General features: G+C 47.8%; 1 protein-coding gene across 1 annotated transcript; it reads left to right on the forward strand.

Annotated features, from left to right (window-relative positions):
• The first annotated feature begins 5,396 nt into the window (after window positions 1-5,396).
• LOC120952305 (DNA polymerase theta) lies at window positions 5,397-12,784 on the forward strand. The gene is made up of 4 exons (XM_040371579.2): window positions 5,397-6,746; window positions 6,813-8,051; window positions 8,111-10,194; window positions 10,254-12,784. Exons 1-4 carry the CDS (start codon window positions 5,481-5,483, stop codon window positions 11,656-11,658), a joined length of 5,994 nt encoding a protein of 1,997 aa, XP_040227513.2. The 5' UTR covers window positions 5,397-5,480; the 3' UTR covers window positions 11,659-12,784.
• The last annotated feature ends 195 nt before the right edge of the window (window positions 12,785-12,979 follow it).

The following is a 12,979-nucleotide window of genomic DNA, read 5'->3' on the forward strand; positions in this document are numbered from 1 at the left end:
TCGAGGTCGTTTGACGGTTCGGAACTGAAATCCAGCTTCCTGGGCCCTTCAGTACTAGTCCGCTATTGTGTTAACCACAACCTCTGTTGTTTTTGGACGGCATCAAAGGCCATATGTCCTCTTTCTATATGTGATTTGTTTTCTGAAGTTTTATGTGTGTTGTCAGTTTATGTTGTTAGGTTAAGTACTTCGTCGGTTTATTATGTCATGTAGTTTAAGCGAGACGTTTCAGAAGGATATTCGGTTAGTTTTTATAAATTTTATCACCATTTTCATTTTCTTTTTATCTTTCGTCTTCCAGGCCTTGATGAAGTTTTGTTCATTTATTTTTAACTGGTCTTCTCGTTCCATGTCGAATTTGTGGCAATAGAAGACTCTGTGACTCGCTGTGTCCTCTACGTTACAAATTGCACATGTTCCTCTGTCTATGAGCTTCATTTTGTGTAGCCAGAAATTCCCATAATCATGGCCTGCTATTAATCTATTAAGTGTTTTGATGTCCTTTGCTGGGATTTTTAGTTTATAGTGCCACATTTTATTTTCAATTGAGCTTTGGTATCTAGCAAATTTTTTCCCTTTGCTTCGGCATAGTTCAGTGTACCATGTATTAGTATCGTGGTTAGCTCTCTGTTGGAATAAATTAATAGCATCTTTTAATCTTAATTTGTTATTTATCACAGTTTGTTTACTAAGACTATCTTTGGCTAATTTGTCGGCAATTTCATTTCCAGCTATTCCGACATGGCTTGGGATCCATTGGATTATTGCTCGAGTGACTTCACAGTTATGTAGTATTCTCCCGAGGAGTTCGTCTATTCGGTTTTCTTCTTTGGCTGTATTTAGTGTTTGGCATGCTGATAGACTGTCTGTGTAAATGGCAATATTATTCCATCGTTTTTTCGTCGACATCTCGAGTGCCAGGTCTATTGCGTAGAGCTCTGTAGTGCTTATGGATGTTGGGTGTTGGAGTTTCTTTGATATTTTGAGTTCTTCAATCTGAGTTTTTACATAAATTCCTATGCCACAATTTTCATCTTTTTTGCTGCCGTCTGTATATATTTTTATGCCCTGATGTGAGTTGATGATTTGCATGCTTGTTTGGTAAAGGACTGTTATGTTTAAATTGTGTTTGTTGGTGTCAATGCCTGGGATGATCGTGTTAATATTGATGTTTTCGGAAGTGGATTTTGAGTGGTTGAAATCATACTTAGTTATGTTGTTGAAGATGAGTTTGTCAGTTATGTATGTTTTTTCTTGAGCGGTTAGATTTCTTGATGTGATTGGGAGTGGCTGAGATGTTGTGGTGAAAAAGGAATGTGCTATTGCTTTGCATAGTTGTTTTTGCATAAGAAGTTTAGATCGTATGTGGAAGGGCATTTCTGCTGCTATGGCGTGGAGTGTGTTGATCGGAGTAGTTTTTGTGCAGCCTGTAATTTTCCTGAGTGACTGGTTAATTATTGTGCTCATGGTGTTGAGTTTGTTCTTGTTGGCATTGCTACTTAGAGTTATCCCGTATTCCAGGGTACCCCTCACAAGAGCTTGGTGTAGTTGTTTAGCTTTTTTCTGGATTTATGTGGTTGGATTTGTTGCATACGGCTTTAATGAAATTCATTTTTTTCTGGGCTTTGTTGATTTGGTTGTTAATATGGGAGTGGAATTTTAATCTGTTGTCAATTTCTATGCCTAGGAAGTGGTGGGAGTTGACTTGTTCAAGGGGAGTTCCGTTTAGTGCTATTGTTGTGTGAGTGTAGTTTTTGGAAAATGTCATGAGTTTTGTTTTTGCTACGTTTATTTCAAGTTGAAGGGAAGATAGTGTGTTTGCCAATTGGTTCAGGGCCCGTTGTGTTTTTGTTTGAGCTGCTGGAGAGGTGATTGCACTTCCAATTAATGCGAAATCGTCTGCATATTGGATTATTTTTACATTATACCGGTTTAATTCGTGACATCCACTTGTATACAGGTTGAAAAGCAGTGGTGAAAGGACGTCCCCTTGGGGCAACCCGTTAGTTATCCTTCTCTTAATCGTTTTACCTTCAGCAGCGATCTCTACCAGTCGGTTTGAGAGGAATCCTTCTATCCATCTGATATCTTCGTGTGGTATCATTTTTCCGGAGAGGATTTTTGTTAAAAGGCCAACATTCACACTATTGTAGGCGTTTTTAATGTCAATAAAAACTACTGTAGTGTGTTTGTTTTTTCTTATGTTATTTTTTAAAATGTTGGAGAGTGAATCAACTGCGGAGGTTGTGGGACGGTTTTTCCTAAATCCGAAGGATGTGCTGGGGAGGATGTCAAACTTATCTACGATGTGGTTAATGTTGTGTAAGATGGCCGTGTTTGCCACTTTCGTTATAGTAGGAAGCAAAGCTATGGGTCTGTGATTTGCTGCTAGACTGAGATCCTTGCCGGGTTTTCCAATTGCTACGATTTTTATTCTTCTGAGCTTTTTTTCCACGACTCCTCTTTTGTACATGTCATTGATGTTTCCGATTATGGCTTTGGTGTTTTCGCTGCTTAGTAGTTTCAATGTTTTGTACGATATTTTGTCAATACCAGGAGCAGAATTCTTTTTTGAGTTTAGGATATTTTGCCATCTGTTGTAGTCAATTAGATTTTTATCGCTTATGAATCGGGGTCTTGTTTCATTTTTTTTTTTGGTTTGATGAACCGAAATGAATTTTTAAGAACTCTTTTGCTAGGGATTCATCTGTGGCAATCTTGTTTGTTCTGGCAGGTTTATCTTTGAACATTCCCAAAAGAGTCCAAAGGTCATCCATAGAGGATTGAGAATCGATCAAGTCAAGTTTTTCCTCGATTCGTTTGGTTTTTGATTTTTGTTTTGCGAATCGAAATTTGGCTGATTCTTTCTTGTACTTGATTTGGTTTTCGATCGTCCGATTTTGGTTATAGTCTGTTCTAGCTCTGCATTTCTCTTCCCATGCTTTTTGAACGATATCATTCCACCATGATTTTGGGGTGAACGGGGTCTTGATTTTGTTTCTTAAAATAATTTTATTGATATCTTTGGTAATTGAGTTGATGTCAGATTTGTTATTGTATGGTAGGCTGGATATTTCTTCGTCTATCTTTTTCTTATTATAAACTGTGATTTTTTGTGGGGGAGGTTTGAATAGGTTAAAATTGGTGAATATAACCCGATGTCCACTATTGCCGATGTGTATGTCTGAAACGTTCCTTTGAATATGTGGGGTTATAGCTAGAGAGGTGATTGTCAAATCTATTGCTGAGTTACTTTTGTTTGGGTCTGGGTTAATGAAAGTCTGTTCATAGTTGTTTATCACAGTTAGATTGTTTTCGTTAATCTCATGTAAAAGGATGTTTCCTTTTCCGTCACACGTCTGATTTCCCCATTCAGAGTGATGAGAGTTAAAATCACCCATAATTATTAATTTGTTATATTTCGCCAAGCTTGTGATGCTAAGGGTTAGTAAGCTGCGGAATGTTGCGATTGGTGTGTTGGGTTTAACGTACACCGAAGCGATTACTAAGCCTGCTTGCTTTATACGAGCGGCTACTATCTGTATGTATGGGTTAGGGGGAATCACTTTGAGTTTTTCTGTGTTTAGCTCTGTGCGTATTAATATTGCCGCTCCTCCGTAACCATCTTCTCTATTGTCCGATATTAGTTCATAGTGTGGGATGTTTATTTTCCCTATGGCTTTATCATCCAACCATGTCTCCTGCAGGCAGGCTACATCGATCTTTCTTTTTATTAGCAATTCTCTAATTTCTTCTTTGTTGGCTCTTAGTCCCTGTATGTTAGCTTGTAATAACGAGAACATGAGACCAAATGTTTAAGTGTGGTTGTGGATGCCTTGTGAGTGGTATTTAGTATAGAATTTTGAAGTTATCGTATTCTGATGTGTTATCTTCTTGTGTATTAGTTATTATGTATTCCTCCACCATCATAGTGGGGGTTTTAGGTGTTTCATTAGTAACTTCTATGTATATAGAATCTTGTGATTGAGGTGAACTGATCGTTAGTGTGTCGCTTCTTGTGGGTGTGTTTGTTTGTTCGTTGGGTGTAATCGGTTGATCGATTACGGTTGTCTGTTTATGTGTTTCTCTTGGAGTGGTGGGTTCGGCTGTGTGTGTTTTGTTATTTTCTGTGGTGTTTGTGTTGTTTATATCATTGGTAGTATTTCGTGAATTTGTTTCTTCTGTCGAGTTTGTACTTACGCTTTTTGTTGCTGATTTTGTTCTTTGTGCATAGGATATGTCTGATGTGTAGATTTTAGGGATTTCGGGACACTGTCGTCTACGTATACGTTTTGCTTCTCCGTATGTTATTTTGTTCACTGTGCGTATTTTACTGATCTCCATTTCGTCACAAAAAACAGGGCAGTTCCTGTCTAGCGTATTGTGGGCATCTCCACATGACACGCATTTTGTTCTTACGCATGACTCTTTGTGCTCCAGTTCACTGCAGTTTGCACATATTTTATCGCGCTGGCAAGATTTTTTTGTATGACCGAGTCTCATGCAGGTGGTGCACCGCATGGGTCTCGGAATGTAGAGTTCCACTTTCAGTGGATACAGTCCGAAATCGACTGTACGTGGGATTCTTCCTGTTTTGAAGGTGACGATTGCTGTGCGAGTATTGGTTAACACATTATTTATCTTTCTTTTTAAGATAATCACCTCTGTTGCCTTCTGTGCTTGAAGTCCGTCCAATATTTCCCCTTCCGTAAGGAATTCGATATCGGGGCATCGAATTACTCCTTTGCTACAATTTAAGGTGGGGTGTTCTAGCGTTTGAACCTGGATCTCTCCTCTGTGATCGGGGATCGATTTTATTTTTTTAATCTTATCTGCTTGTTTCTGGTTGGCCACCTTGATCAGTAGCTTCCCGTCTTTCAAGCGACTGACCAGCATTGGCTTTCCGGAGATCGCATTTTCAATTACCTTTGAGATCAAAAACGGGCTAACTCGGCTTAGATCTCTATCTCGGGTTGTGGATTCCATCACCATGAATACCTCATCCTCCATGATTTCTTTCTCAAATCCTAGGATTTTATTCTTTTTCCCCATTTTCCTTTTAGGTTCGCTTTGGAACTCTAAAATGTCGTAGTAGTTCCCGAGGGGAATGCCCCCCCCTGGGTCCTGGACCCCCATTTTCCACTAGTCACTAACGCACTCTACTTCCACTCCTCCTTTCTTATCCTTTTTTTTTTGAAAATACCCTTGTCTTGGTAAGAAACTTTATAATTGATTTTCCTTCTTCACTCTCTTCTCGCTATGCTTGTTGTTGGTCAACCGCTGCTTCGAAAAAACCGTCTTTACTCTTCAGTGTCACACTGTCGAATGCTTTGGCGCCATCGCGATGTAAACAAACCGCTCGGCTGTCAAAGTTTGTTTTCAAAATCCCGCAACAACCGAAACCTCTGTTCCCAACAGCTGGGTTTTACTTTTTTACTTTTGTTCCGTGATAATTTTCAGCTAGGTGAACGAAAACAAGCATGTTTTCTCAGTCGTTACAGCTGGGTGATAAAACGTTCGACGCCCTGGAACGCCAGCACGCTAAACCGGTAACGCCACTAACCAACGGTCGAACCACACGATCACAGCAACGCAGCAAAGAGTTCCATCACGCACCGAGTAGCACCGAAGAGGCGATTGAAGAGTCTCCCACCAATGGCAAAGGTCCTGCCGAGCTGTCCCGCCAACGGAGTGTGCGGGAAAGGCTACAGATGGTATCGACGCAGTCGCGAGGGCGCAAAACCAAAAATCGTACCGCTCGTACGGCGGGTCAAGAGCAAAAGTCAAACAGCAGCGATCACACGAAGAAGGATGCTACGAGTCCTTCGCTTTTACGGAAAGACAATTTATCTGAGCTGTTTAGCAGTGATATTCAGTTTGACGCTAGTCCATCCATCCGAAGAGATACTTTGAAGCGCACACAACCGGTACAGGAGAGCGCAGTACCGGCGGACGAAGGACCTTCGCCAGAAAAACAACCTTCAATTCGCCAGAGCGATGAGTTTGATGGGCTGTTTCAGAACAGTGCCTTTTCCTTGGATGCCTTACGAAGCCAGCCGATTGCAGCGCGACAAACCATGCCGAAGGAGAAGGAAGGAGATGGCAGCTTTCATACACTTTTTGACCACAGCGATTTTACGCTGGACAAGGAGGAGCAAACGGTTCAGTATCCGGAAGCGGAGGCGAAGATGAGCGAGAGTGAGCTGGAGATCTTTAGCGAAACGCTGTTCGACCGTGCCATTACGGCCGAACCGGCAATGGATGAGCTGCTGGAAGCAAGTGACTTTGTGGAGTCGCTGCGTGTCGATTCCGCCGACGAGGATGTGGCCCTCGATATAGAGAATGTAACCTTTTCCCAGCCACTAGCGTCAGCGAGCATAGCTTTGGCACAGGCACAATCACACGATGTCAGTGAGCGACGGTCCAAGCATACAGAAATGGACGATTTTATCGAGTCAGAGATGGCCAACTCAGTGCTGCGTATGCCGGTGGATGCTTCGCTAGCGGACACAGTGGTGGGGAGGGATGGGGAGAGCAGTGGCTTGTTTTCTGGCAGCCTATTGAACCATTCCACAAAACCAGAGACTGCAAAAAGGCCACCACCTACCAGCATGAGCCTGGACGAGACGAAAGATTTACGATTGCTTGCCAACTGGGGTTTGCCGAGCACGGTTACGAGCGAGTACGCCAAGAAGGGCATCGTTCAGCTGTTCCCCTGGCAGGTGGAATGTTTGTCACGAAAAGAGGTATCATCGTACTCCCTGATGTTTGCATGCATCTTCCTTTCTAACGCACCGTTTCCCATCTTGTAGGTACTGCTGGAAGGAAAGAATCTCATCTACAGTGCCCCTACCTCCGCCGGCAAAACGCTTGTGAGCGAGTTTCTGCTCGCGAAAACCGTCACCGAGCGGAAGCTAAAAGCCATGCTGATCCTACCATTCGTGGCCGTGGCACGGGAAAAGATGCTCTACCTGAAAGATCTCCTCGAGCCGGGCGGGATGCGTGTGGAAGGTTTCTACGGTGGATATCATCCACCGGGAGGGTTCGAATCGGTCGATCTCGCGGTATGCACAATCGAGAAGGCAAATTCCATTGTAAACCGTCTGCTGGAACAAAGCGCCCTAACCACGCTCGGTCTCGTGGTGGTCGATGAGGCACATCTCATATCGGACCCCGGACGTGGTTACATCCTGGAGCTGCTGCTCACCAAGATCCGCTTTGTGGCGGCCCGCTGCGAGCATCGGATACAGATCGTGTGCATGTCGGCCACCTTGCCGAACATCGATCTGCTTGCCCGATGGCTTGAGGCGGACCTTTACCACACTGACTTTCGACCGATCGCGCTGGTCGAAATGCTGAAGGTCGGTAACACGATCTACAGTGCGAGTGGGGAAGCGATCCGCTATCTAAAGGGCACCCTGCACGGATACACCGTGCCGAAGGATGCGGACCACGTGGCGCTGCTCTGCCTCGAGACGATCCTGGACGGGTGTGCGGTGATCGTGTTCTGTCCCTCGAAGGATTGGTGCGAACAGTTAGCGATCTCGCTGGCCAGCACGCTGCACACACTGCGCAAGGAAAACCATCCACACGACGAGCTGCGGCGACGGTTGCGCGAGCAGCTGGACGGAGAGCGCCAGGATGAGGTACTGCTCCAGCTGCGCAACTGTCCGGCCGGGCTGGACAGCGTGCTGGAGAAGACGGTACGGTACGGGGTTGCCTTCCATCATGCCGGTCTGACGACGGACGAGCGCGACATCATCGAGGGTTCGTTTCGGGACGGTGCGCTGCGGATCATTGTGGCCACCAGCACACTGAGCAGTGGGGTAAATCTGCCCGCCAGACGGGTGATCGTTCGGACGCCCAAGTTTGGCGGCAAACCGATGAGCTCGCTGACGTACAAACAGATGATTGGCCGTGCTGGACGTACGGGGCGGGACACGCTTGGAGAATCGATACTGATCTGCACGCCGGCAGAGGAAAAGATTGGCCGGGAGCTGATTGGGGCTGAGTTGCCACCGGTACGATCGTGCTTGGACAGCGAAAACTACGTAAGTAAAAGGTGAATTGTTGGAGTATTTTTGAAACTGCATTGCTCGTCTCGTTTTAGGCTCATCTGAAACGGGCGATACTGGAAATTATTGCATCCGGCAGTGCGACCACAACACAAGAGCTGGAAACATTCGTGAACGCAACGCTGTACAGTTGCGAGCGGGATTATCGATTCGAAGTGAACGATCAGCTGCTGCGCCCGAAGGCTTCCAGCTCGAAGAAATTGCCCACCGGCGAAGAGGAGGACGAAAATGAGGAAACCGATCCGATCGTATCGTGCATATCCTTCCTGCTTGAGTATGAATTCATTCGCTGCTTGCAGCAGGACATCGTGGAGGAAGACGGCTCCACCACCGCCACTCCAAAGTCGACCAAACGCACCGTCCTCAGTGCGACACGGCTCGGTCAAGCGTGTCTATCTGCGTCGCTTCCACCGAAGGATGGGTTCCTCCTGTTCAGCGAGCTGCAGCGTGCCCGCCAGTGCTTCGTGCTGGAGTCGGAACTGCACGCCATCTATCTGGTGACGCCCTACTCCGTCGCCTACCAGTGGCAGCAGATCGATTGGATGGATTTTCTCGACCTGTGGGAAAAGCTGCCGAGCGCATCGAAACGCGTCGGCGAGCTGGTCGGCGTGAAGGAATCGTTCATGGTGCGGGCGATGCGCGGTGCCGCCAATCTGGACTATCGCACGCTGCAGATACACAAGCGCTTCTACACCGCGCTCGCACTGCTCGACCTAGTGAACGAGGTGCCATTGTGTACCGTGGCCCGTCGGTTCAAATGTTGCCGTGGATTGCTGCAGAGCCTGCAGCAGGTGTCGTCCACGTTCGCGGGCATTGTGACGTCGTTCTGTGCGTCGCTCAACTGGACGCTTTTGCAGCTGCTAGTGGCCCAGTTTCGCGAACGATTATTCTTCGGCGTTGCGCACGAACTGCTCGACCTAATGCGCATTCCCTCGCTGAACGGGCAGCGCGCTCGGTTGCTGCACGACGGTGGCATTACTGGGCTGGTACAGCTGGCCAACTCGGACCGGCTAGCAGTGGAAACTATCCTTCACCACCGGACCAGCTTCGAGGCGGAGCGTGTGCGTGAGAATGAGAACGAGTACGACGCGGAACGACGAAAACGGCTGCGTAATCTTTACCTCACTGGCCGGGCGGGTGTAACCGTGGAAGAAGCGGCCCGGCTGCTCATTCAGGAAGCGCGCACCTATCTACAGTTGGAGCATGGGCTGGCCAATCCGAGCTGGTCGCAAGCGACAGAAACGAAGCCGAATGAGAGCTCCTCTGAAGCGAAAGGCGAACAAACAGCGCAAGATGAAAGTAAACGGTCTGTGGCGGTGGTGCTCGCGGAAGAACAGCCCTCCAGCCTTTTGCTGTCGAATGGGGAATCATCCAACAGTGCAGCAGCACACTTTCACAACTCCCTGCTGATGGCGGACAGAAATGGCCAGGAAGACAGGAAGCAAACGGACATGCATGACGACGATAGCAGCAGTTCACGAATTACAATTATCGACGCTTGCAAGGATTTAACGACGTTCGAACAGTTGCGGCAGCTCGTTACCGATAAAACTGCCATTACGATCGCTTTCGGGGTGGAGCAAGAGGAAACCTCTGTCAAGAAAGCGACCATTGGGAGTTACTTACGAGCAGTCGAAACGAGGAGGACTAACAACAACGCTTCACGGTCCTTTACCTTTGACGATAATCTTTATCTCGCTGGCATGGCCATCAAACTGCAAGACGACACCGCATCCACCGTTTACTATATCGATCTGCAGGAGGAAGCCACCGCCATCGATCGTGCGGAAAAGGTTCGCTTTGTACGCACACTGTTTGGCAGGGAGCAGCTGACGATTACGATGCTTGATGTGAAGGATCAGTTGAAGATCGTTTACCGATCCGGACTGATACCGGTCGCGGAAGGCGACGAGGTGCTGGTAGCAACGTTCCAGGATCCTCGGGTAGCCTGCTGGTTGCTGCAAACCGATGCGGAAACGCTCACACTGGATGCAATGATCGAGCGGCACTGTCCCACACTGAAGCAAGCGGAGCTGAGATGGACCGGACAGCGCTGGGTAACGCCCAAGTGGACCGGACACGGGTTGAACCATCACAGCCCATTCAATGCCAAGCAGCGGTAAGTCGGTTTATCCACTGCAACGGGTGTATTTTAAATCTCCGCTTGTTTCTCCACAGAACCGCCGTTGAATGTCTGCTCGTGAGCGAGTTGATGGCATGCGTAAGTCAGCGTCTTGCCACTGCCAACGGTGACTCACTGTCCATCTGCTTCACCTCCCGTGAGATGCCCGTCCAGCTGGCGTTGGCCGGCGCCGAAGTGATTGGCTTCCCGGTCGATCGCGAACGGCTCGGCGCACTGATCGCGCAGCTAAAGGCGTGCCGCGATCGTATCGCGGAAGAAGCACGTAAACTCAACGGCAACCAACGGCTTGACTTTGGTTCGTCACGTGCCGTTGCGAAAGCGCTGCGATTGGCCGGGGGAAACGATCGGAAGCAGTGCCGCACGGTGCGTCAGGTGCTGGAACGGTTGGAAAGCCCACTGGCGGCACTCGTTATCGCCTATCGGAAGATAGAGAGCAATCTTACCCGCACCATCGAACCTCTGTTTCGGATCGTTCGGCCCGGTTCGAACCGGGTGCATGGGCGCAGCTTCTGTTTCACCTCCACCGGTCGCATTACGATGCACGAGCCCAACCTGCAAACCGTAGTGAAAGACTTTACCGTCCCAGCCAGGCTGACGGAGGGAGGAGGAGGAGGAGAAGGTGATGTGCCACCGCCACTGTTCAGCTGTCGCAGCACGTTCGCGTGCTCCGACCCGGACGACGGGACGGTGTTACTTTCGGCCGACTTTTGCCAGCTAGAACTATCCATTCTGACACACCTGTCGCAGGACCCGCAGCTAATGGCAGCCCTGGGGAGCGGTGGTAATGAAGCACCAGGGCACACCGAAGCACGCAGCGACGTGTTCCGTGCGCTGGCGGCACGCTGGAACCACTACGAGCGGGAGTCGGACGTGAGTGACGAGCTGCGCAACCGCACGAAAGCGATCGTGTACGGCGTAATCTACGGCATGGGCGTACGCGCGATGGCGGCCGAACTGCAGCTCGACGAAGATGCGGCACGGACGCTGATGGAGCAGTTTCACGCCACCTATCCCGAGATCCGCCGGTACATCGAGCGGGTCGTGCGGTTAACCCGCCAGCTCGGCTACATTGAGACGCTTACCGGGCGTCGACGCCACCTGCCAGCCATCACGAGCGAGAATGCGCGCGAACGGTCCGAGGCAGAGCGGCAGGCGGTGTGCACCACGATCCAGGGTTCGGCCGCCGACATCCTGAAGAACGCGATCGTGCGCATGAGGCGCAATTTGCGCAAATATCGCAACGTGCTGGAGCTGGAGCGGATACGGTTCGTGCTGCACATGCACGACGAGCTGATCTACGAGGTGCCCCGCAGCCAGCTGCACAAGATTGCCAAAATACTCAAATCAAGCATGGAGAACTGTGCCAAGCTGAGCGTGCCGTTAAGGGTAAAGTTGAAAGCAGGCCCCAGCTGGGGCACGATGCAGGAAGTGAAGATATAGGTAGATAGATAGATAGATAGGTAATAGTGTAATTTCATTAGAATGTAGCCTTTTTTAAAGTGACCGTTTAATAGCTAATCGATAAAATTAAAAGCAGGCTCCATCCAGCTCCATTGTTCACCATCCAGCCCTTTCAAAGTATAACAAAGATGAGTCAACGGTGATGCCGTTACGCCATAGCAACAAATTTGAATCTAGCTAGCTCTGTTACCATAAACATGCAGTCAAGTGTATCGCACACCACCACCCACCACCACCCCCCACCATGATTATTATCACGACTACAGTCTGTTCCCGAGTTACGCGATTTCTGCGTTCCCGGCGAATCCGCGTAACTCGAATATCCGCGTAAGTCGAATTTCACATTTTTTGAATAAAATACTATTCATTAATCAGAGTTTTTGATTTTATTTAGTACTTTTATACACTTTATCATTTATTTGATATGATTTGTGCGAAAAATTCTAATATCTCTGGCTTTTAAGCGGTTTCAATTTGTTAGCAAAAATGCAATTCATACCGAACTTGAAGCAAATTGTACTGATTTGACATTTGATCTGTCAAATTTAGAAAACCGCGTATCTCCGAATCCGCGTAAGTCGAGAACCGCGTAACTCGGGAACAGACTGTACTCTCAAACTGCGCTGCAAGCAATATCAACTTCCGTTTGGAGCTGGAACACACAATCGCTCCAGTCTTAGTCGGAGGGGACAATAGTCGCTCATTTGTCAACACTTTGGGTGGCTTGTAATGTATTGGTGTGTGCGAAATATGCTACAATGTATTTGCCAGTGCCGGGATCAAAGCCCGTTTGGTATAAAAACCAGCCGCACGTCCAACTTCAGCATCACAACCGTGTCAGAAAGCAGCTGAAACCAACGCTGATTCCACACACATTATTCAAACGCTACAGCTTAGAAGCAACACCGAAGCAACAACCATGGACAAGCAAACCGCGACAGGACAGGCTATCAAGGCTGCGGTCAGCTCCCTGCCTAAAGGGGCATCGGATGGTCAACGTCAAGCTGCCGTTACAGGCGCCATCAAGAGTGTCAGAAAGTAAAGAGATGCTACAAAATAAAAATTGGCCATTTACGTGGCAGAATGTGTTCTGCTAATTAGAAAATGTTTGTTTTCGTAGTGTACTAGCCGTCCTTTTGAAAGAAATTTGGGGAAACGCTTGGAATGTTGTTAGTGTTGTCTATTTGTCCGCCTGAAACACACTTAGCACGGTCCAATCCGGATTCCTCCGTTCTATGGTCCGGGTCACTGACCAAAGGATCGACAAATAGCGATATGTTTGAAAGAGAGAGAGAGAGAA

The sequence above is a fragment of the Anopheles coluzzii genome, chromosome 2 (assembly GCF_943734685.1).
Source record: "Anopheles coluzzii chromosome 2, AcolN3, whole genome shotgun sequence".
Classification (NCBI taxonomy): Eukaryota; Metazoa; Arthropoda; class Insecta; order Diptera; family Culicidae; genus Anopheles; species Anopheles coluzzii.

Bases quoted from the DNA above. Each gene is read 5' to 3' on its own strand.
- LOC120952305 (XM_040371579.2), top strand. From the start codon at position 5,481: ATGTTTTCTCAGTCGTTACAGCTGGGTGATAAAACGTTCGACGCCCTG. The intron at 8,052-8,110 runs GTAAGTAAAAGG...GTCTCGTTTTAG, and splicing joins GCTTGGACAGCGAAAACTAC to GCTCATCTGAAACGGGCGAT. The intron at 10,195-10,253 runs GTAAGTCGGTTT...GTTTCTCCACAG, and splicing joins CCATTCAATGCCAAGCAGCG to AACCGCCGTTGAATGTCTGC.